General features: G+C 39.0%; 1 protein-coding gene across 1 annotated transcript in view; it reads right to left on the bottom strand.

The window, feature by feature from the left end:
• The window catches only part of MTA3 (metastasis associated 1 family member 3), a 130,530-nt gene extending 118,549 nt beyond the window's left edge, over positions 1-11,981 (bottom strand). The window contains exons 1-3 of the mRNA XM_083858405.1: positions 11,849-11,981; positions 9,756-9,823; positions 7,881-7,974 (exon numbers count right to left, since the gene is read on the bottom strand). Of these exons, the coding sequence (XP_083714531.1) occupies positions 7,881-7,974; positions 9,756-9,823; positions 11,849-11,876 (190 nt within the window). The 5' untranslated portion in view covers positions 11,877-11,981. The remainder of the gene's footprint in view (positions 1-7,880; positions 7,975-9,755; positions 9,824-11,848) is intronic.
• Between the last annotated feature and the right edge of the window lie 10,605 nt (positions 11,982-22,586).

Below are 22,586 nucleotides of genomic sequence, written 5' to 3'. Positions count from 1 at the left end.
TCAAAACAAAAAACCCTGAACAAGTACAGTAATAATGGCATGTGTATTTCAACTTGACCATGGGGAATGAACCTTAAGGAACACAGGGAAATAAGGGAACGCACAATACTTTGGCAGTTTTCTGTGAATACTCTCCCCTTCTAAAAACTGAAATGTGAAAAATTTATTTTGGGAGTAGACCTCAAAAAAGTGACACCTTTTGTACCCTACTGAGTTCTTTACCAAGGAAACATACTAAATAAATACTTCTGGTATTTAAGGAATAAAAATAAAAAGTGAGTTTTATATATTTATTAAACAGTTTTAAGCATAAACACAAACCAACATTTTATGGCTTTCCACTCTTCACAGCAAATTCAAAAATTCATCCAGATTTTAGGTTTAGTTTGTTTTTACATTCAGAGAATTTGGCAGCTATTTATTCAAGCTTCTTAAATTCTGTATTCAGAAAAAAAGATTTTTGAATTTGAAAGAAAATTAACCTACATATACTTGCCAAAAACTATAAGTTTATACTTTGGAGGTCTAAAAATGAAGCTAGCAGTAACTAGCTAGACAGTCCATGGAAAAATTCAGATATAGTTATACAAATTGTACAGAGCAGAAATTTTTTTAAATGTGAAGAAGCCATGCATGATCCAAAGACAGATCACGCATACACAGGTGAAAAAAAACGTGTTTATGCAAGTCTTCCATAAGAGCTAAGAACTCCTAAAATTATGGACTTAGTTATAAATCCATTCATCCATTAAAGGAAGATCATTAACATTCTCAATCTAACAAGCCATTCTGCACCAAGGAGGAGCCGGAATGGACACAGAAGTTAATAATTCTACAAGATACTTGAGGCTGACAGAAAACTTGTTAATGAGACAATATAACTACTAATTCTAAATGTCAGTCACAAAAAGAATACTCAGATATTGTCAGAAGCAAAATGCTCCTCATTACTGGTTCTTTATTGCTTTCACTGTTGAGGAGAAGAAACATCCACAAGTTCCTGGACAAAAAAATCAAATTAAGAAAACACATAATTTATGACACTACCCAAAGCACCCTTGAAAAGAATAATTGGGAGCCTTGAGACAAGATTTTCCTTGGTGACAAGGAAGTAGTTTTCAACAAGGCGTGCTGTATTTCAGCAAGTTCTAAATTTTCTTCCCTCTCTTCAAATAAATTACAACTGATGGCATTCTCTTGGGTAAATGAAGGAAACTTGATGTTCCCTTGTCTCTGGAGATCAAAGAGATCATGTCTTCCCCACAAAAAACCCCAAGCTCATTTTCAGTGAAAGTGATAGTTAGACTAATAGAAGTGCCTTAGCATAAAAGCTACTCTGCCACTGACTTAAGAATTTGTTATCTGTATCATCCTTAAACGGTCCTTCTAGGGTGTGTCCCTCCCACATCACAAACTTCAGGATTCCCAGAAGCAACACAACATACCTGAATTTGGTATTGCTTAGTTTACATGTCTCTATCAGATGACTGTAAATAAGTATTAACATGTAAAATTCCAACAAAAGCAACGCTGGAACCTATACACATAAATTTCCTGGCTTCTATATTTGGTTTTGTCTCTGTTTACCACCCCACCTTCAAAACAAACCCAAGAGCCTTCTAATGAGTTGCTCACAGACAGACTTCTGAAAAACCTGCCATGTCCTCAAAGGGAAGAGGGCAACTGTGTGAGATCAAAACTAATTTTCTCCTAATTCTCAGTGTGTGTGGACAGAGACAACAGAGCCAGGGACACTGAGCTGCAAACAAAACACTAGTTTATATTTACAGAAGCCTTGAGATTAACAAGGCAGTATCTCACTAAACCAGTTACACGAGTCTGCTCACTCACTCCTCAGGCATATCTAGCAGCCAAGCCTTCTTCCTTATATCCAATTCAAGAGACTCTCCTACCTTCTATTCCCAGCTCTGTCTTTCCAGGCCTTAGCTCCTCTTTCTCCTATCCAACTGGAAAAATGGTATCTTTCATCACAGGGTGATATCAACAGATCTCTTTTCTTAACAGCAAGAAAGAGAGACCTTCTCACCAAGTGCAATTGAAAAAAATGAACTGTAACCTAATGGAAAACTTTCCAAAACCCACAAGATTCCATGGAAGTGTTACTTACACTACTGTAAGAGATACAAAACAATTGAGCTCTAAAGACTTAGCTTGTTCTGATTTTTTTCACCACCATGAGCAAGACCAAAAACTGTTCACCATGGGATTAATTTTTGTTGTTTAGAATTTTTTTTAAAGAAAATGTGAATTATTTCAACATTTAAAATTATCAAGACAGAGAAAATTGATTGTATGTAGTAGAAGAGTTAATATTTGTCTCTTGGGTTCATTTCACCAAAGGTGCTTCTAACTGAACATAGGCTGCAAAGACAACAGGTATCAAGGGAAGTGTTCAAACCAAAAAAAAAAAAAAGGCAATTCAAGATTTCAAATAAAATCTCCAGTCAAAACATACTTTTTATGCTGAGACACTATGTGACTTGAAATAGGTAACGGGAAAAGTCATCTTAAAGTGATTTTTCAGAAAAGGGATTGTGGTTAAAGAAATGTTGTATCCTTTACGAATAACTGTTCAGTTTGATGTACAAGAAATACTACCACGAAAAAGAATCACAACCAAAAAAAAAGAAAAAAAATCCAATAAGTTTGTGGTTGGGTTACAATTTGATTGGACAAAAATTGTCCAGCTATAGTATTTTATAAATGTTTTGAATTATACTGAGTCAACATGTGACTAAGGTAACAGGACTGAAGAACACAAGGTGTTTTAGACATTTTTCTCTGGAGCCCTTCCCTGAACCCCAAAGGTCTCCACACCCATAACGTTTTTCATCCAACTTTCTAAATGGTACTTTTTCGATTGTTGAAGAGGGAAGGAAAAATTCTTGTGTTTTTCCTGGAGTTGAGCATTAAGAATACCACCATGCAACAGCAACCATATGTTGAAAAACTTGATGAAACATAAAAGGAATTCACATTTCAGCTCTGTGCATCTTTGGAAACATCAGTGAGTAATCTGCTAAACACTAGCACTCAAGTTAAGCTCATTTTCTTAACATCTTCAATGATACCTGCTAGCCTGCTACTCTACTGAAATAAAATGCTTCTCAAAAATCAGATGGAATATTAACAGCTTCATTCTCTCGGATGCATCTGGAGTGTTGGCAGTTAACACAGACAATATGCAAAATATTCCTCCCCTCAACTACAAAGCACCTTTAAGTGAAGGTAAGAAGGCTCAGCAGCAGCTAAACTGCTCTGCAAGATCAAATCTTTTCCAGGAATGCTGGAACATTCTTGATATTATATAGAAAAATAAACTACAAGTGTCTGTAAGGTGCTTTCGATCTTTAACAGCAACTATAAAAACATATTGGCATATTAAATATTTTTCACCAACTTTAATAAGAGCTTCTCATAGCATTGCTTTACAGGCAAAAAAACCCTGAAGTACAGAGAGAATACTGGATTTGTTTCTGATTGCAACACATTAATGTCATACAAAGGTCAGAACTGAGTACAGACTCCAACATTTGATGATAAAGTTTAGTGGGCACGGCAGTGTTCAGTCAAAGGCTGGATCTTGGAGGTCTTTTCCAATTCTAATGATTGTCTAACCAGGAATCACTCTTCTCTTCCTAGATATCTACCATGTACAAAAATTCTGTATCAGAAACACCATTTTACAAAGCAATGTGACATGAAACATGACTGATCAAGAGCAAAAGAATAAAAGTTTTAAAATTGTGCAATAAGAAGTAAAGCCAGTAAGTGATCTGTTAAAAGAACAACTGACATTGAACATGATTTTTTGTCAGCTTCTGTAATCTAGAAAAGTTTCATTTTACCTTTCATCTAAGTTAATGAAACAAATATCACAGAAGTTTTTTTTAATTGAGTACTGTCTCATTCACAAAGAATATCAACTGCGTTAATGAGAAAAAAATACATTCTGCATGGGCTTTATCACAGGCCCAGAAATATTCTTGGCACTTGGTCAGCATCTCAGCACACCTAAATGAAACAAACCCTCTTAATAAATCAGAAGATGAAGGACTCCAACAACAGAATTTTTTTTTTTTTATATCCTCACCAGATGGCTGACTAGGCAAAAGCTGGCTGAGGAGTTGCAATAAGAGAATGACTTCAGACATTGTATGAATGATCAGATAAAGAACTTAAAGTGCAAAGAACTGCAAAAAATGGCATCACGCACTCAGGTCACCCCACTCAGCTTCAAGAAAGCTTGGTATGGGTTTTGAAATGATCCCTTTGCAGGGCCAGGAGTTGGACCCAATTATCCTCATGTGTCCCTTGTAATACAGGATATTCTATGATAAATCTATTGCAAAAGAAGGAAATACAGAACATGAGCCCTTCGCTGTAACCCAAAACCACTGCTGGTACAAAGCTGATATAGTCTTCTCTCCACAGCTATTAAAACCCTGCCCTAAAATACTTACATTAATTCCACTGAAGATAAAGAATGATCTACATTTGATAGGTTCAGCTACAGGTAGCAATTTCCCAATCACACCATTTAGTTAGGAAACATCCCTATGCCACCCCTTTATGTTTGCTTCACCCATTTTAATGAGCTGATTGTTTCTGTCCCAGGTCTCGGAGTTCACTCGCTCACGCACTTGGGTGTCTGTTGCAACATCTGTCTCTTGTACTGCCTGCCATGCTCTGTTCACCTCTCTTCCTTCTCCTCCCTTCACAGGAAGCCTCACTCTGCTGGTCAATTCTTTCAGGCCAAGAAAGGAACAGCCTCCTCACAGTGACCCTGCAGTGATGACTACAACCTAAGTGCTGGTGAGTGTTAACACACCAAAAGAACTCTCTTGCTAAGCTCGGGAGGCTGCACAAGATCAAGGAGCTGATCCTGGACAGTATTTTGGTTTGTATTTCAAGCTGACCTTACCATAAATTCTATTTTATAGTAACATAAATCAGAGGTGAAAAAGCATTAAGTCCTCAAGTGCCCATAAAACATTCCAAATTCCCGGATTTAAATGGTTACAGCCAGTTTCCAGAACTATTCCAGATCTAAACTGATGTCATACATGATGCTGGTAGACAAATAAAAAATTCCTTAATTAAATTCCATCTGAAACACCAGGGGAAAAAAGGCAATACAATTTCCTCACAGATCAGTGACACTCTTTGAAAACAAGAGAATTACTTTGTACCTCAGTATTTTAGAATGGCCTAAGGAGAATTTGATTTCCCCCCTCAATTTGTTACAATACCTTGAAATATTTGGAAGTCAACTTAAAACAAAAGCAAACAAAAAAATCCCCAACCAAATTTTAAAAACCAACCAACCAACCAAAACAAACAAACAAAAACCCGAACAACAAAAACAAAACAAAAACAACATCCTAGAAAAACAATATACTGACTTTTTACCAGTGATAAAGTCACAGATCAACTTTATTCCGTGTTTCCCAGATATTCTTTAGAATAATTCTGAAACTCTTTCGTTACTGAGTATCTTTTTTTAAAGTGCCAAAATATTTTCTTACAAAGCTGTTTTCTTCTTTTAGTAAATGGGACCGTATCTACATCTCAAAATGTAACCTTCAGAAATTGACATGTCAGTCAAAAAAACCCCAACCTCCACCTGCCAAAATCTTGAGAAATGCATAACTCAGACCAGTTTTCTCTATCATAAAAAAAAAAAATTACCACCAACTAGCAACACAAAATATCATTAGAAAAGATCAAGCAGATCTTATACTTAAAAGACTTCTCCAAAGAGGCACACAGGAGAAATCAGTGGCTGAAATAGAGTTTCCATTCCTTAAGAAACTTGTATCTTTTAAAATTTATTTTATACCAAACCAGGTAGAAGTGTTGAAGTATCAACATGTTTGGCTATATAAAACATTTCCAAAACATTCAATTCATAAATACACAAATATTTTGTTTACACATGCCTTATTTTTAAACAGAACACTGTGTTATTCCAGAATGAAAGCCTTTAAATTGATTTGACATTTAACTACATCTGCTCTATGAGCTATAGTAAGCCATAGGCGAGCAATCCTTCACTACTTGCTGTCCCTCGTTACTGTAACAAACATCTCCTAAGAGAACTTGGCACTACAGATCCCACAGGTTGGTCAGAATGGAAACATTGTGTCCAGAGAAAATGTTCATAGAGAAACACAATTCATAAGAGCGCTGGGTTAGAAGGCCTGTGGGACATGGGCATTCTAAAGATGTTTGTTGAACCAGCTGGAAATCACATTTCTGATTTCTCACTAGAAAACCACAAGAGAAGCCCAACAGAGAACACACGATGGAAGGCTCCATGGCATTCCTAGTGACACCAACAAACCCCTGGTATGCTCTAGGAGAAGAGCAACAGACCCTCAACAAGTCCTTTCTATCAAAGTGCTGACAAAATGGCAATCTAAAACTCACAAAGGAAATAGAAAAATCTTATTCACTTTTCCAGACTGAATGATATCCATAGGACTAACATACCCTTTTCTAAAAAGTAAGCCAACTAAGAAAAAAATTTACAAAATTCCTGTTTCTATACATTTCAGCTGGAAGAACACAAAAGACTAATGATTGCAGGGGCTGATAATTATAATCATAAATAGGTCACAAATAACTACAGAGTGTACCCAACTATAAAAGAAAAACAAATCATTTTATTAGTGCATAAGCAAGATGTATTGCCTTCCTATAAAAACCAAGCTAGTACTTCACACTGTGTACTCATATCACTCCCCACTTCTCTAAGACCAATAAAAGAATATAACAAAAGCCAAATGTTGGCTGTTTCTCTTCACTGACTATACCTGGATGAGCAAAATTACCAGAGCTGGATATTAAACAAATTGCAGGGGATTTTTAAAGCACCCACCTTATTACACCGTCATACATCTGTATTAGAAAGTTGGCATTATCTAATGTCTTTCAGGAGATTCATCCCCATAAATTTGAGATTTATAACCCCTCCATAACTTATTCACAGATTAATTTTAAAAACTCAAGTATCATATATAATCAAAATGCTATTTAATAGCATTTGGCAAGAAATTTATGGGATGTTGATGTACTTCACACTTCAGTTATTTACAAACATGACTGGAGTATTTGTCAAATTACTGTTTTCATCTCAGATTTTTAGGTTCAGAATTGTATTTTTTCTCTTCAGATTTATATTTTTCATTTAAAAAGTTATGGAACATTATGATCTTTCACTTGTATATCAAATGGCAGATACCAAAAAAAAGTTAGGTTCATGTTGAAAAATGGGGGGTTTTTTTCACCTATTACCACTTGCTGTTTTTCTGAAAAAAAAAAGAGAAAAAAAAAAGGAAAAAAAAAGGGAAAAAAAAACCAAGAAAAAACAACCCCTTTTTTTTTTACTAATATCTACATTTAGCATAAATGCACATAACAGCTCTTTTACAATCTCCGGTGATTTTTCAGTCCCCAATGATACATTTCATTCTTTACATTAAGCAATACACATATGTCTAACTCAAAAAAGTAATATCAAATAATCACAAGTGCTCTTAAGCTTAAATTGACTTACAACCAAGAATTACTTTTGACATAAAGGAAAAGAAATGCAGCTGTATCTTCCAGATGAAAAGATACATTCTTCTTTTTTTTCCAGATGAACAATCCCATGGATACAGCTTAATTTAATTCCCAGAAGCAACAGATAGGAGCAGAAGAGTATCAGATAATACTAAGCAACTAACTGGATATTAATAAATGCCTAACACAAATATATAATTCACATGCCAAAAAAGCACGCAATTTTAAGCAGTTGCAGAAATCGAGCAGGCTGTGTTAGTAAGAAAAAATGCCCTATACCATCTACTTACTAGCATGCTTATCTGCAAGCATTATAAGGCTGTTAGAAATATCTCTTCGCCTGTAAAAACACACCACTTTCGCTTCCACGTTCCCATTGGCAGTCTACAAAAGAAAGAGAACATCAAGTCAGAGTGTCAAAATCCTTTCTCAGCTGAGTAATACAAATTAAACACTCTCTGCTTGGGGTGTTCCCTCATATCAGTAGTTCTCATATGATCAGTCAAGCTGAAATCAACAGAATTCCTTCAATAAATAAAATCTTCTTGAGAGAGGCCAGTGCCAATTTCAGACCAGACAAGAGGATTAACTACAATTATTGAGCCCGCAGAATTTATATTTTATTCAGGTGTTCAGAGGCCCAATGCCAGTATCATGCTAACGTAAGAATCCTTGTGAACATTACTTTACAATCCAGCTTTAGACAGAAACGCATATTTCGAAGTACTCTAGCATTTTTTCAGAATCTCTTTTGATATAATATTTATTGAAAAAGTCTTTTTGAAAGGTTTATTTGAAAAAGTCACAGCAACTCCCAAAATAAAAGAGCTATTTAGTTCAGTGTTGTTTTCATGACTGATTATGGGGACCACGGTCTTCTATAAAGAATTTACTAGTATTTGAAGAACTGTATCCTCCTCCTTGAAGTCACAAAAGTGCTTCTTTATCTTCAATTATTTATTTAATTCTAAAAAGTACAATATTTTGATTAAGTTTCTTACAAAAAAAATATTGTCCCTGGTAGAACAATAATCAAAGCATTTTATTACATATGTACATAACATCTCCACATTTGCTCAATACCTTTAACACATGAAAGCAAACCATTCACATTTAAGATGTGTGGATTACAACCTTCAACCTCTATTAAAAAAAAAAAAATCCATACATGACTCTGTTTTACCCTGCACAAGCAAGATTAATTTATAGCAGTGTAGTTTAAAGATAATAAACATTACATTCAATACCTGATTGGAATCACATCAATTACTGTGAATAAAAATTTTCTTCTCCAATAAAAGTCAAAAATTATTTGCCATGCACAAGTTCAGTGGATGTTGTGTTGGACAGCATTAACAGTTAATGTGGTTGATGTCTGCTATGACATACTGTTATGTTTCATTAATAAAAAGAAAACCACTTGCAAGTCACCAATTTTTTCATTTCCTTTCTAACCACTGGGAAAAAAAATATTTAATCATTACTTACATCATAATGGGCATTTTGACAATTAACTTTTGAGGTAGCGTATCAGTAAGTTTTAATACTGCTTGAGGGAAAAGTAAAAAAATAATACATATATAAACTCCTCATTATTCTTAGTAGTGTAAGACTGAAGAAAAATGGTCATGCTTTCCCCAAAATGACAGTCAATAGAGCCTCCATTCTTTAGGAAAATACACTCAGGATAAAGATAGAAAACACAGTCTGTACTTTATTCAAAAGCCCATTCTTCACTCACAGCTGCCAATAAACAGAGCAATAAACAGCCACAGAAGTCACATATTCTGTTATTTGATCACTGCAAAGTCTCACTGGTACCTTCCAGCTCTATCTAAAAGCAGATGCATTACGTGACGGCTGTCATTCCAGATGGATTCACAGAGTCATCGTCAGCCAGAGAATTAAATTCATTCATTCCTCCAAGAATTCATAGAAATCGTTAGAAAATTTTTGCAGCAGAGGAATCCTGTTCACCAGGAAGGAGCAACTGGATGTTTCCATAGGTAACAGGGCAGAATTACAGGATATCACACAGCAAGTTTTCAGTTACCACCAGAAAATCCTACCACAGCAGAAATCTTAAGGGATGGAAATAATTCTCAGGTTTTAACAAGCACACTGACTGTTGCCAAAAGTTAAGAATGAATCTTAGATATTTGTACCTTGTTAAGTTCTTCAATTCTCCTAATGAGATATGGATTGCTGGAAGAATTTTCAAAATAAACATAATCTGCAAGGAAAAAAAAGGGAAAGTCATTGAAATACAAAAAAATATGTAAAGACATCATTGTTAACGCAAAAACTTTCTTCTAAACCTAGAAGTTTTCAAAGGCCTGAGATTTCTTCATAAATGTTGGGACAGTAATGTATTTCTATGCTGAGATTTAATATCATTTGTTCCTAAATTCTGGTTATAACCACAGTACACCTGCTTAAACAACCATGCTGGAAAAAGTTAAAAGCTTTGTGCAGAAGTTTACACTGTAATCCAGTAACCCACACACTTCATAAGTCTTGACAGAGATGGAGCAACTTCTCACAATCAGTTAGGGAAGATTTAAGAACTGAGTGAGCACTTTGGTGAGTTTCCATATTCTGAAGATTAACATTTCTGTTAAGAGATGACACCTCATATTTATGATCAGGTGCTGTGGCAGTACAGATGTCCCAATGAGCAATGTACATTTTATGATACTTGCTCTTGTTGTTAGATCTGCCCAGTAAGATGCAAACTATATTAAGCAGGAATTGTCATGAGATTAGCAAGGATCTCGGGGGACAAAGTCTCTTCCAGCATCATTAATATAAAAATACTTTCACAGAGTCTATGGAAGTTTACTCATATCCTGAAAGCTCCTCCCATATAACACAAAAAATTGACATGCAGCGCATTTCCTTCAAGAGTTATCTGAAAACTTGTTTTCCAGTGAAAAAATACCCATCGAATGCCAGCCACACTTTAAATTTGATATTGGACTTCTGCACCATGCAAACTTTATTTTTAAAAACATATAAAAGTCTTCTGCAACACTTTGACACTACAATACAATGAAAAGGAACTTCAGGTAGTTCTAATGAAAAAATACTACCTCTGGATAATGTTCACGACTGCTTATTAAGATTACAACGAAAAAAAAGAGAATTGGTGACCTAAGAGGTAAACCCTACCCACTACCTGCTCAGAGGAGGATTACTTTCATGAGTAAAGGCTGATGGGACTACAATCTAAACGCCCTAATGAGGGAGCATGCAGATGGAAGATTTGCGGCTCCATCAGCCTATCCCAGAAGATTAGCAGAAAGGGACTCGGTAACTATTATCACCCCTCATTTCCACGCTTCTTCCCTCTCAGCTCTGGCTGTTGATGGAGCAGGAGGACAGAGCGATTTCTGCACCCCTAACTCGAGCGGTGCACCTGAGCCACAGCACCGGGCACACTGCCACGTTCCTTCCCTCCGTCAGGGAGCAAAAGTTATCCGTGTCATTTTCCACAGGCTGCGAACGGGAAGGCAAAGGCTTTGCCGTGTTTTTCACCGCCCAAACGCCCTCTCCCCCCCGCCCCTCGCCGAGCAGTCACGTATCAGGGCGCTCCTCAGGGGTCACGGCGGTGAGCGAGGGAAGCTGACAGAAATCCCCCGGTTACACGGCCGGATTAATTATTTATCCCCGGCAGAGCAAGGAAGGCGCGGAGAAACTCCGCCGTGAGAGCGAGGGAGGGAGAGAGCGAGGGAGGGAGGGCGCGGAGGGGAGCGCCCCCCGGGCCGTGCCGGGTCTGCCCGAGCGCCCCGCTCCGCCCCGAGCCGGCAGGGCCCCACAGGCCGCGGCGGGGCCTCTCTCGCCCCGCGGGGCCCGGCGGGCGGCCCCTCCGCCGCTCTGGGGGAAGGAGGCGAGGCGCGAAGGGCGGCCGCGCTCCTCGGCCCGCGGTGCGGGGGCTGAGGGCTGAGCCGGCGGCGGCGCTCCCCCCTTCCCCGCGGAGGGCGGCGCTGCCCTTCTCCTCCTCGGCGGCGGGGGCCGGGCTCCCACCCGGCGCACGGGGCCGGCGGGGGAGGAACCTGCGTCCTCCGCCCCGCGGAGGGCTCGGCGACCCTTCGCCGGACCGGCCGCCGCCGCCCGCCCGGGCCCGGCCGCCCCACCGGGGACCGTGGGGCCCGAGGGGCCGCTGTGGGCCCCGGCGCGGCGCGCTCGGCCCCGGCTGGCGGGATCCCCCGGCCCTGCGCGGGGGGCTCGGTGCGGGCGCCGCCGCGTCCCCACATACCTCCCACTCGGTACATGTTGGCCGCCATGTCTGCGCTCTGCGCCGCCCTCCTCCTCCTCCTCCTCCTGCCGCCTCTGCCGGGCCGGGCTGGGCAAGGAGGGAGCGGCTCCCGCCGCCGCCCCCCCGCGCCGCGCTCGCCCCCACCCCGCGCCGCCACCCCTCCCTCCCGCCCTCCCCGCCCGGCGCAGGACACAGCGCCCCTCGGGGCCGCCGCCGCCGCTGCCGGAGCCGCCGGCGGGGAAGGGGTTAAAGGGCGCTCCCCCCGCGCTCCGGGCCCGGGGCGGGTCGCGGGCAGGGCCGGCCGCAGGTGGGGTGGGGCGGCGCGGCCGGGCCGGGCGGGGCCGGGGGAGGTGCGGCCTGCCCTGCCCTGCCCCAAGCGCGCCACGTTCTGCGGGTCCCGCCGCTTTGTCCCTCTCCTACCCGGCCCTGGGTGTTTTTTTGTGGTTTTTTTTGGCGTTCGCCTCTTCCCCGGAGCGCCCCAGGGATTTCTCCCCGTTGGCAACTCGGTGTAGTATCCCAGAAAAAGTTTGTTCCCTGCGCAGCACCTGTTGGTGATGGCTTTGGCAGCCCCTTTGTTCGCCCCCAGCCCGGCCCGGGCACGGCGCCTTGCACAGGCAGCAGAAAACATCCACGACAGAATAAAGATAAATCTAGCAGCCTGTCTCGGAGGCAGGAAGCGTCGAAAGAGATGCTTTCAAATCATCCGATGAGAGAGATGCTGAAAAACATCAATACTGATGGAACACGAAGCCATTTTCCCCTGTTTATACAAAGTTCACACCATACGAAACAACCCATACACTTCACAAACAAATTGATCCTGCTGTGACACGCTTCCTAGGAAGAGAAATGCTTGTTATCATCTTCCTGCGATGAAGGGGGTGATTTATGACTTGTTTTATGTACTGGATATTCACGTGTGTAGCTTGAGCGTTACCAAGCTAAAATTTCACTTCATCCCCAGCTGCAGGAAAATGTGTTGATTTAGAAGGAGGATGATCTTCCCTGATGTTTCAAACGATTGTATCATATCTTTCCTTTCTTCTCTAAGCAAATCTGGGACTTTTAAATTAAGTTTTTGGCTACTTCTAGGAAACTTAATTTCTCAAGTGACTACAACTCTGTGTCAAAATGGCAACTGAGAAGCAAAGTTCTGAAACACATGTAACAGGCATATGACAGTGATTTATTCGGCTTTTAAAAACAGCAGCACATTGAAGCATTGAAAGGAAAAAAGGGGAATTTTCCTCTCTTGAACATCAGCTGAAAACAAAGTCAACAAAAACTCCTTGGGAAGTACCAACTCTGTCCAGCTGGACAGTATTTCCAGAGGCACAGTAACATGGCCTTAGCAGAGACCTGAGGTGTTATTTTTCCTCTCCTGGTTTACTGCTTGGGTAGATGAAACAGGTTAAACAGGCAAGAGAACAGTTAATTCAAATAGTTGGCTTGTCATAGCCATTACCAATTAAACAAAATGCCTCCAAGCTCTTTTCCTCATTTTAGGTCTGTACTTGGACATTAGGGGGATTCCTCACGCTAGGAAGTCCTGTCCTTTCAGGTGGACAGCCTGAAAACACTAAGAAAACCACCCTCACTTACAGCTGCCAGACTGAGGCTGCATCACAGAGCAGATAAATAGAGAAGGAATGACGTTTATAAACCTTAGTACCAAGTCACTGGGCCTTATTATTCACAATAAAGGGCTCATGCACAGCACCAGCACAGCCTGAGGTGTACAGTACGTACATATCCCATGGTCACTCCTTTGGGAGTGGGCCAGCCAGTGGATACAGAATTGCAGCACTGGCAGTAAATTTTGCTTTGGTGTAACATATACAAAAGTCTGGATACAGTTTATTTTCAGTGCTTTCTCAGTGTGCAGAATGGGAAAAATTAAAGTTATGTAAACATCTTCATTTTTCTAGATTAAATAGAATGGAAAACTCTCATTTCAGCTATAAGACTGTTAAGAAAAAAACAAACAAATAAACAAACCAACAAACAAACCCCCCCAACCAAACAAAACCCAAAACCAGACAACCTGGTACATGAACTGTGTTTAGCTATAGACCGAGATTACTTGTGTTGTTTGAAAAAGAACACATTTCTGTGGGAACTTAAGATGCAAGGCAGATTATTCCTGTTAGAGACACAGGTTACCTGAGAGCTTCATTTTAAAATTTTCTTTGTTGTGCCACCCTGAGCAGCCCATCATTCCTCCTCATGGTCCTCCAAAGAAAAGCCAAGAAGAATGGAGTGTTAAAAGGATCATTTTAAAGCACAGACCAGTTCCATGGTCATGGGCCAACAGCCCCCATGGTGAGTTAGATCATCAGTCCTGAAACAGATGGACATCAGGACTGGGAGAAGAGATGACTGAGGACCTTTTATGGTATTCCCAACACAGTATCTATAAGGTTGACAGGAGTTATACAATTTTCCTAATGCATTTAAAAGAACACTATTATGAAATAATTTTTTTCCATTAGAGATAATTTAAAAAATTTCACCTTTTCTTCATAGGCAATTTAGGGCTTCTTTCTTACATGTGGAGTTACATAGACAGAGATAATGGGAATCTGCTATCAGGGAATTTTGCTCCTGAATTTTCTCATTTTCCACTATTACAGAGCCAAGATGACAGTTTAAAAAAGTTCTGACTCTTTTGTTATTCTGTGAAGTCATAGAATAAGAGAACTTCCATTCCAGCTGTCATGCAGCATCTTGTTTTGTGTCCATAGATTTTAATTTCAAAGTTTCCCACTTTTGAAAGTTCCTTAATTACAAAAAGTTGGAATCTTAACAACACCAACTTCAGCATCAAAACATGTCCAACCTATAAGCTTCCTCACAAAAGATATCAGGACTGAAGACAAATCTTCCTAAATTACTTGATTGTTAATGATTATAACAGTCAAGAGGACTAAAGTAAAATATATTGATAAAGGTGTGTATTTCAGACTGAAATACTTTGGGTTCTTACAGGTAGGAACATCTTAGTGAAATCAACAAAAACACTGAAGAAGGAGTTGCTTAAACCTTCCTAAAAAAATGTTTATCTTCCTGTAGAGCTTTCACAGAGACTCATCCTCGTGCTAATGCAATAGAAAGGAAAAGGCCTTTCCCATCCTTGGCCCATACCTATCGAACCCTAGAGGGTTTGTTGGATTGGTTGGGGTGGTTTTTTTGCACAGGTAATTTTGAAATACAGGAAACATTCAGCTGTTCAAGTTTATGAATTTGCACCAAGGAAATCCAGCTTCCTTGCTAGTAAAACTTGCCTACAACAAATTAACTGGCTGCATGCACATAATGCATGCAAAGAGTTAAATTACAAGGGACTCCGCAAATGATAATTTCTTATTAGCTTAAAATGCTACACTGAGAGTAAATCACCACTATCGAGGACTTGGGTAGTTTATGGACTTGTCCTGTACCTCAAAAATAAAATGTACTCTGTACAAAGTCACTTTGCTTTTGTGTGAACAAACATGCCAGCTAACACAGTCACAGATTGATCAGGCTGACTTACAGGCAGCTAAAAGTACAGGCACCTTTTCTCTTTTACCAACACAAATGCACACCATAGCTTGCAAAACCTCATTAATGAATTTATAGCAGAGACAGAATTCATATTGGTGTCATTTAATTAGTCACAAACCAAAAATACTTTTCCACATCAATACTCACTATTATATTTATAAAAAAGCTTGTATAACTACCATTTTGCAACAAATATTATATAAGGTGTGGGGGGGGGGGGTTGTTGTTTACAGAAATACAAAATTCAGTGTTTATTATCACAAGCAATAGAAACTTCTATCTGTCTCTACAAAACAGCAACTAGGTGCAATCTGTAAGAGATGCTTTCACACCAACTTCTATATAAATCAGAAAAAAAAACCCTCTCACAAGAGAAAATCATCTGCTCTTTGTATCAGAAATAACTTTGGCTTTTCTATTGATTCTGAGTCAGATCTCTCAAGAGACTTAGTTAAATTTGTCACTATTTTCATTAAATATGATTTAAACAATAGCTTAAAGCTAATTGCTGAATTACTAGTAGTCTGCAAATTTAGATGTTGAATTCAAATCTTAAAGTTGTAAAAATTCCACTAAATCAATGTGCAGATAAAAATGGTGCTTATGGTTGGCAACAAGTTATTAATTGAGAGGGCACTTAAAAACAGATCTCGGGTAATGGTTTTTCAATAAGTATCATAGTGTTATATAGATTGGTGCTATAGCCTACCAAATGGCACTTCTTTGACACCACACATAATTTCACTTCCTATAAATCATACAATTGAATCAAGGTATTCTTTTTTGTTTTGTTTTGGGTTTTTTTTGGTTTTTTGGGGTTTTTTTTTTTTTTTTGGTTTTTTGTGTTTTGTTGGTTTTTTTTGTTTGTTTGTTTTTGTTTTTGTTTTTTGATTTTGTGTGTGTGTGCAAAATAAGTCAGATCTGGACCTACATGTACCTGTCTTCTTGTTATGACTGAATTTGCTTTAATGAAAACCAGTCTGTTGGGGGAAAATTACTTGGGAAATTACTTCAGGTTTGAGGGAGGAATGGTAAAGCAGGGTTTATTATTAATCTTCTGCTAAAGCCTGGATGTATTTCTTCCATCCCAGAGGCATAACTCTCAGTTTTTGATAATAATCACAGTAACAGAGTAAATATTTTATATTTCTAATCAGATTTTTTAAAAAGAATCGATTTACCAATCTAGAGCTTTTGTTAGAGCTACCAATTTACTTTCCAGTCCACATCTTAATGGAGAAAATGCCTGCAGCTCTAGGATTCAGTTTTGTACCCCATTCTGTTTGCCAGATGACCCTTTTAGATGACCCTTAGGTTTATGTCTGGTTTCTGTTCAAGTCCATGCAAATTCTGTGGTTGACTCCAGTGGAGCTACTGCAATACCATTATATAGCTTTTTTACCTTTGACACAAGCAAGGTTGCAAACGAGAGCAGTTGGAAGCACACTGGAGCATGGCTCACATCTGCAGCACTCTGAAATGAAGCCATTTTGGGCTTCAACACCATACTGGATAGACATTGAACACTCCACAGCAAATTTACTCTTTATCTCTTCCTTTTTTTAACTGATCTATTTTTCGTGCTTAACACCTGCTAAAAAGCTGTGAAAGGTGCTTAATGACACCTATTTAAGTAGAGTACAGTGCATTCATCTGAGCAGAATTAATTCAAGTCGAGGACTCAGCATCTGTTCAGTTCTGCTTTTCTGGAGCTTGAATGATCTCAGGCAAGCAACACCAAAGTGCAACTTATTGAAATGTACCCTCAGTGCTTTCCTGTGTCTCTAAAGACTGCCTGGTGTTTCCATTACAGATGCATTTAACCTGAAATTTTCAGGTACCAGTTCTACCTCTAGTTTTGAAAATCAGAACATTTTCTTTATGCAGGTAGCAGGCCTTCAGCTCAGTGCAGTGAGAAGGCAATCACCCATTGTTGTGTTGGTAGGAGGAACCTCGCTTCTGAATTCAGGCTGGATGACTCTCAGGGACACACTTATCAGTGCTGTAATGCACACACCTTCTTAAATAAAGGGCATCATGCCTGCTTACACACAGTGAATTTAACTTTGTGTTCAAGTGACCCTTATTTCTAACAACAGGTGGTGTGGCAGAGGAGGTCAGCTTGCCTGCATGATGAACAGGTGTCTGACTAGATGACTTCCTTCCAAAATCCACTCTGGGGAATGGTGACAAAGAGCAGCAGCACTCAGCACATCAATAACACTTTTTGAAAAGTACTGGTGTTGCATTTAAGTCTTTTACCTAGAGACAATAAAATACCTGTCTCAAGCCAGTGAAGTTCATGAAGTATTTTCTCAGGATAAGTGGAAAGAACACGAAACATGCCTCTAGATGGGTAGATAACTGCAGGTAGAGTTAGAACACCAGGCAATACATGGTAACACAAGAAATACTGCAAGAACTAGAGGATCCCTAGTTGCAAAGCTGGCATGGTTTTTGTTGTTGTTTGGAATTATTTTGTTTGTTTTAAATCAGCTATGTTTTGCTTGGCAAGAAGAAACAAACAGCTTGAAAACCCCCTTCCCCACAGTACACAATGGGCTGATGGAGAACACTTGTACACTCAGAATACTCTGAGTATTCCCCCAGTACAGCAAGAGAACAGGGGATTTTACATACTTCCTATAGCAACGAGCTTAACTGGTATGTCCTGCAAATAAGTTCTTTAATAATGGCTGTTTGAGTGTTTGTACCAAATAGGCACAAACAAACAACAAAAAACCCTGAACATATTTCCAGCTTCTGAAATATCCATATTCAGTAAAAATCCCCCCACTATTACAATTGAGTCTCTTTTTTGTCAAAAAGGCAAATGTCAACTCTATCTGAAGATCTGTCATTTCCATGCTTAGTCTGATCAGACTTTCTCTCTGGCAGATTGAAGATTTTTGACTCTACAGTCCTTACACCCATTTATCTGATGAGTCTTTCACTATTTTTTAACCTCTGCAACTAAGCCCTTTTGCAGCTACAGCTAGGAATGAAAACCTGTAAAATCTGTATACACAAGCTTAACAGTCTGAAAGTACCTGAATTTTAACATTCTACAGTATTTTCTAGAATACAAAAGAATATTTTACACCCTTGCAAAGAAGTTGGTTTTATTATTCATATTTCAATATTAACAAAAAACAGGATGCATCAGCTCTCTTCTCCTTATGAAGCACCTTTGGGATGCAAGGATACAACACACAGCTGAGACTAACAAACACAGAGAGCCAAAAGTTAATGTTTTCATTCCCCTGTCTTCCTCAAAGCTATCCAACTAACCACTCTCATATAAAGAATCAGTAATGGGGAGAACTGCTAGAGGAAAACACAAATTCCTACTCTTCAAGATGAATATGACTAGAGAAGCATCTTTTATTGTATTCTCTTTGAAAAAAATTAGATTCCTTCATCCAGTGATCCTGCCATACAACTCTGAAAATATTTCAGGGTCCATCCTGCAAGTTCTTCTTTGGGACAAAACTGAAAAATTCCTAAAAAGAGAAATGATAGAAGGAAGAAATAATGGATTCCCACGCATACAGTATGCTTGGTTTCCTTTTCTTCTAAACAGAAGAATTATCTATACTGAAATAACCCCTTCTTATACTGTTACAGCTACTTCCTCTTTAGGTATCTGTAAAAGTTGTTAAACTAATGAATATGTGCAGCAATAACAAAACCAAAACCGCTAGAACCCCCAAAAAAACAACCCACCCATCCTATCCAAAAAGAAGAAAAAAAAAAAAAAAAAAAAAAAAAAAAAAAAAAAAAAAAAAAAAAAAAAATTAGCAAAATATTCAGGACTATTTTCACCGAAGCCAGTTCCTGAATTTCACCAGAATAACCCCCAGTAGCCAAATCAAAGTACAAACATATGGGTATGTGAAATCTCAGAAGACATCACAGAGAAAATAAACAAAGCTCATACTGCTAAATCACAAATACACTGGGACAGAAGCAGCCTGTTCATGGGTGTTTCTCAGATCTGCTTTCAGGAGTTCTGGATTTCTTTCCAAATGGATACTCATATCCCTTTGAGGCCTGGCTGGGTCCATAAATAAACCATGGTCAACACCCAAGCCCATGACTGGAGAGGGCAGTTCTAACAGATGCTGAATGCCATCTGCTTTCAGGGACATCAACAGGATGATACAGAACACACAATGCAGGTGGAACGCCCTCTAACTTTTCCATTCTGGAGAATACTCACACAGGAAGTACTCACACTCCTAATAATTATTCATAACATCAGTTCCATAGGGACTGCTCCATTAAACCAGTTGAAAATAGTACACCATGACAGGGAGGGGAAAACTGCAATAAAAATATCCCAGCCATAGTCACCGTTAAGCCTTTCTGGATATAACATTTTTAATGAATATTTTAAGATTTCATGTGGTGATTGGAGTCCTCTTCAGCAGTTGCCCAACATTTTGGGATGAGAAAGATTATTTATGATTGTTTGAGAAATATCTTCTTCTGAACATGAATCACTGCATGTTTTGCTGTGATTGCTTTCTGTTTGGGAAAGAAACTAATAAATGACTGAATAGAGCATAATGATCTGTTGTGGTGGGGGAAGCAGAAGGAGTCTGGGCAGGGGCATAGTGTTGCCTTGTGTAGGATGGAATCCATGGGCTTTACACTACTTAATCTGACATTTTACCTGAGCTCTTACCTTGCTCTTTAGCAACCCTGATGTAATCTATAGACCACTGAGTATGTTAAGATTATGTTAGTTCTATCTTTAAAATTTGAAGAGGCAGACCACTTGATAGTAATCATGACTTAAAACAGACCAGGTTTCTTGAAAGGCATTTTACACTTTTCCTCATACATCAAAATGTAAAAATCAAAGTATCAACTTGTAGTTTAAGTCCCTCTTTTTCTTTACAGGACAAACTCTGCTGCTGAGTATCATTCTTGTCCACCTACAGATGATAAAAGCATCACAAGGACTGAAAACAATATTTCCTGCTGTATTCATCCTTAACAAATTCAAAAACTTTTCTGAATGGAGGGCACAATTCAAGACCTTTGTTATTCAGGAATGAGCTATTCTCTACAAATATTTGGAAACACTGTTACTCTTGCAACAAATATTTCCACACCAAAAAGGATAAAAGTAACTATAGTTCTTCATGGTCTTTCTGGAATTGTGTATTCACTTTCTGTTGGAGTCTGCTGTTCTAAATAGCAAAAGGCAATGCTGCTTTTTCAGACACACCAATCTTGCAATCCCCCACAAGTGCAAAATTTCAAGGCACAGAGAATCCATCACATCACCCTTCACAACTCTAAAATTTTCTCCATTGCTATTTCCATTACCAGCCCCCAGTCCATTACCAGTTCCAAGGTCTACAACTCAGCAGTAAAAGTTCGTGCTAGGCTGAAATTTGTCCTGTGAGGTTTAAGGAACCCAAGAGTTATTTTCTTTTTTAGTACAGAATCACTTCCCTATTGTAGGAGACAGAGAGGATTGCTTTTACATCTGCAAAATAATCAAAGAATCTAATGCCTGCACTTGTATCAAGCAATCTGTCCGTGAGAAATAATTATTCTGTTACTCGCAATATCTGTCTCTTGAGTCAGTTGACCTAAATGGTCACAATTTCTGCAACACAGACTCCTTTCAACAAAATTCATCTTCTAAATTCATTAAATGCACCAAAACCTGGCATACTAGACAGGCCATCATTATTAGCAACTCAACTGTATTACTTTATTTGCCTACAGAGACTAAGAAATATAACTCTGTCACACTTCTGTAAATCCAGAATAACTCTATTGGTATGGTTGAGTTCATCCACTGGAATGACACTTTTGGGGAAGGCAAAAGAACTTGGTTACATATTTACAAAATTCAGCAATAAGTTGAATATTTAAGACCCAACCCCATGAAAGGAAGACTCTCTCTCTGTTCTGCCCTAGTATGGGATAGGAAACCTTAAGATTCAGATTGGTAAGTGGTCTGCCAGGCCTCTCTGGCACACTGGGAGGAGGAATACAGGGATACTTCAACATGCTCACTCCCACACAGCCACTGAGAAGTGCAGGGTTAGAAACCACAGGCTTGTGCTCCTCTCAGCTTTCAAGGATTGATCCTCAGGAAATAACAGAAGTGTAAGGGACTGCAAAAATCAGCTGAGTGAGCAGACAATCCAACTACACATTTGGCTAAGTATTTTTCATGTTCTGTGAAGCCACTGAAATGTCAAATTTGAGAGATGAAGAGGTTGTAAGGCATGTTTTCCAAATAATCTCTGCAAATAATGAGAGCATCAGGCTCTGGCACATCCTTAATTTCTGCTGAGACCCAGGCCATGGCAACTGCACACCCATAAAATGGGTGACCACAGCCCATGCTGAGTAGGGAACTTCTCACCATCCTCTTTTAGAAAAAGATGCTTGGTGCTAAGAAGAGAGAAGGAGAGAGGATGAATGTATGACTTAATGAGAAGGACACTCACAAATAGTTCCTAGTACAGCTCCTGAAAGACAGAAGCACAGGATTTCAGTCCGATGTTTTTATCAGTGTTTGGGGGTTTAAATTGGTTTGGGGTTTTTTTGGTGGTTTTTTTTTTGTTTTGTTGGGTTTTGTTGTTTGTTTTGTTTTTTTTTTGTTTTTTTTTTTTACTTTTACTTTACTTACTAGTTTTATTTTGTGTTTTGATTTTTTAAAAAGCTTATATTCCTTATTCTTCTCTTTTGAAGAAAAAAATAGTTTTTAATATATGAATTACGAAACGAGTTAGGAATAAGACACAGAAAATCAGCAGTATAGACTGGTGAATTAAAGACAGATCTCCAAATTAAAGATATAACTATAGGAGAAAAGCAATCAAACAAACTGCAGTGCAAATATGAAATGTCGGTTCCCAGTTTGAAGTCTGTTTTGCAGCACAAATGTTTAAACAGATGAAATTTATAAAAAAGAGAGAAGAGAAAGTCGCATTTAGATTGTGCTGAAGGAAAAATGTGTTAATGATTTGATAACAATACTCTCCAGAAAAAGAAGAAAACAACATGATCTTAAGGCCATGTTTTGAAGCATTCAGCATAATACCACAATACAAAACAAACAAACAAACAAAAATAAGAAGTCCAAGCCTCCAAACAGAAAGAAGTTCCAACAGCTTCCGATGCTGTAGTCTAAGGGCAGAGGCTGGCTGCTAAGGGG

The sequence above is a fragment of the Zosterops lateralis genome, assembly GCF_965231275.1.
Source record: "Zosterops lateralis genome assembly, chromosome: 3".
Taxonomy (NCBI): domain Eukaryota; kingdom Metazoa; phylum Chordata; class Aves; order Passeriformes; family Zosteropidae; genus Zosterops; species Zosterops lateralis.
Note: the sequence above shows the minus strand (reverse complement) of the source record. Positions and strands in the feature narration are given on the sequence as shown.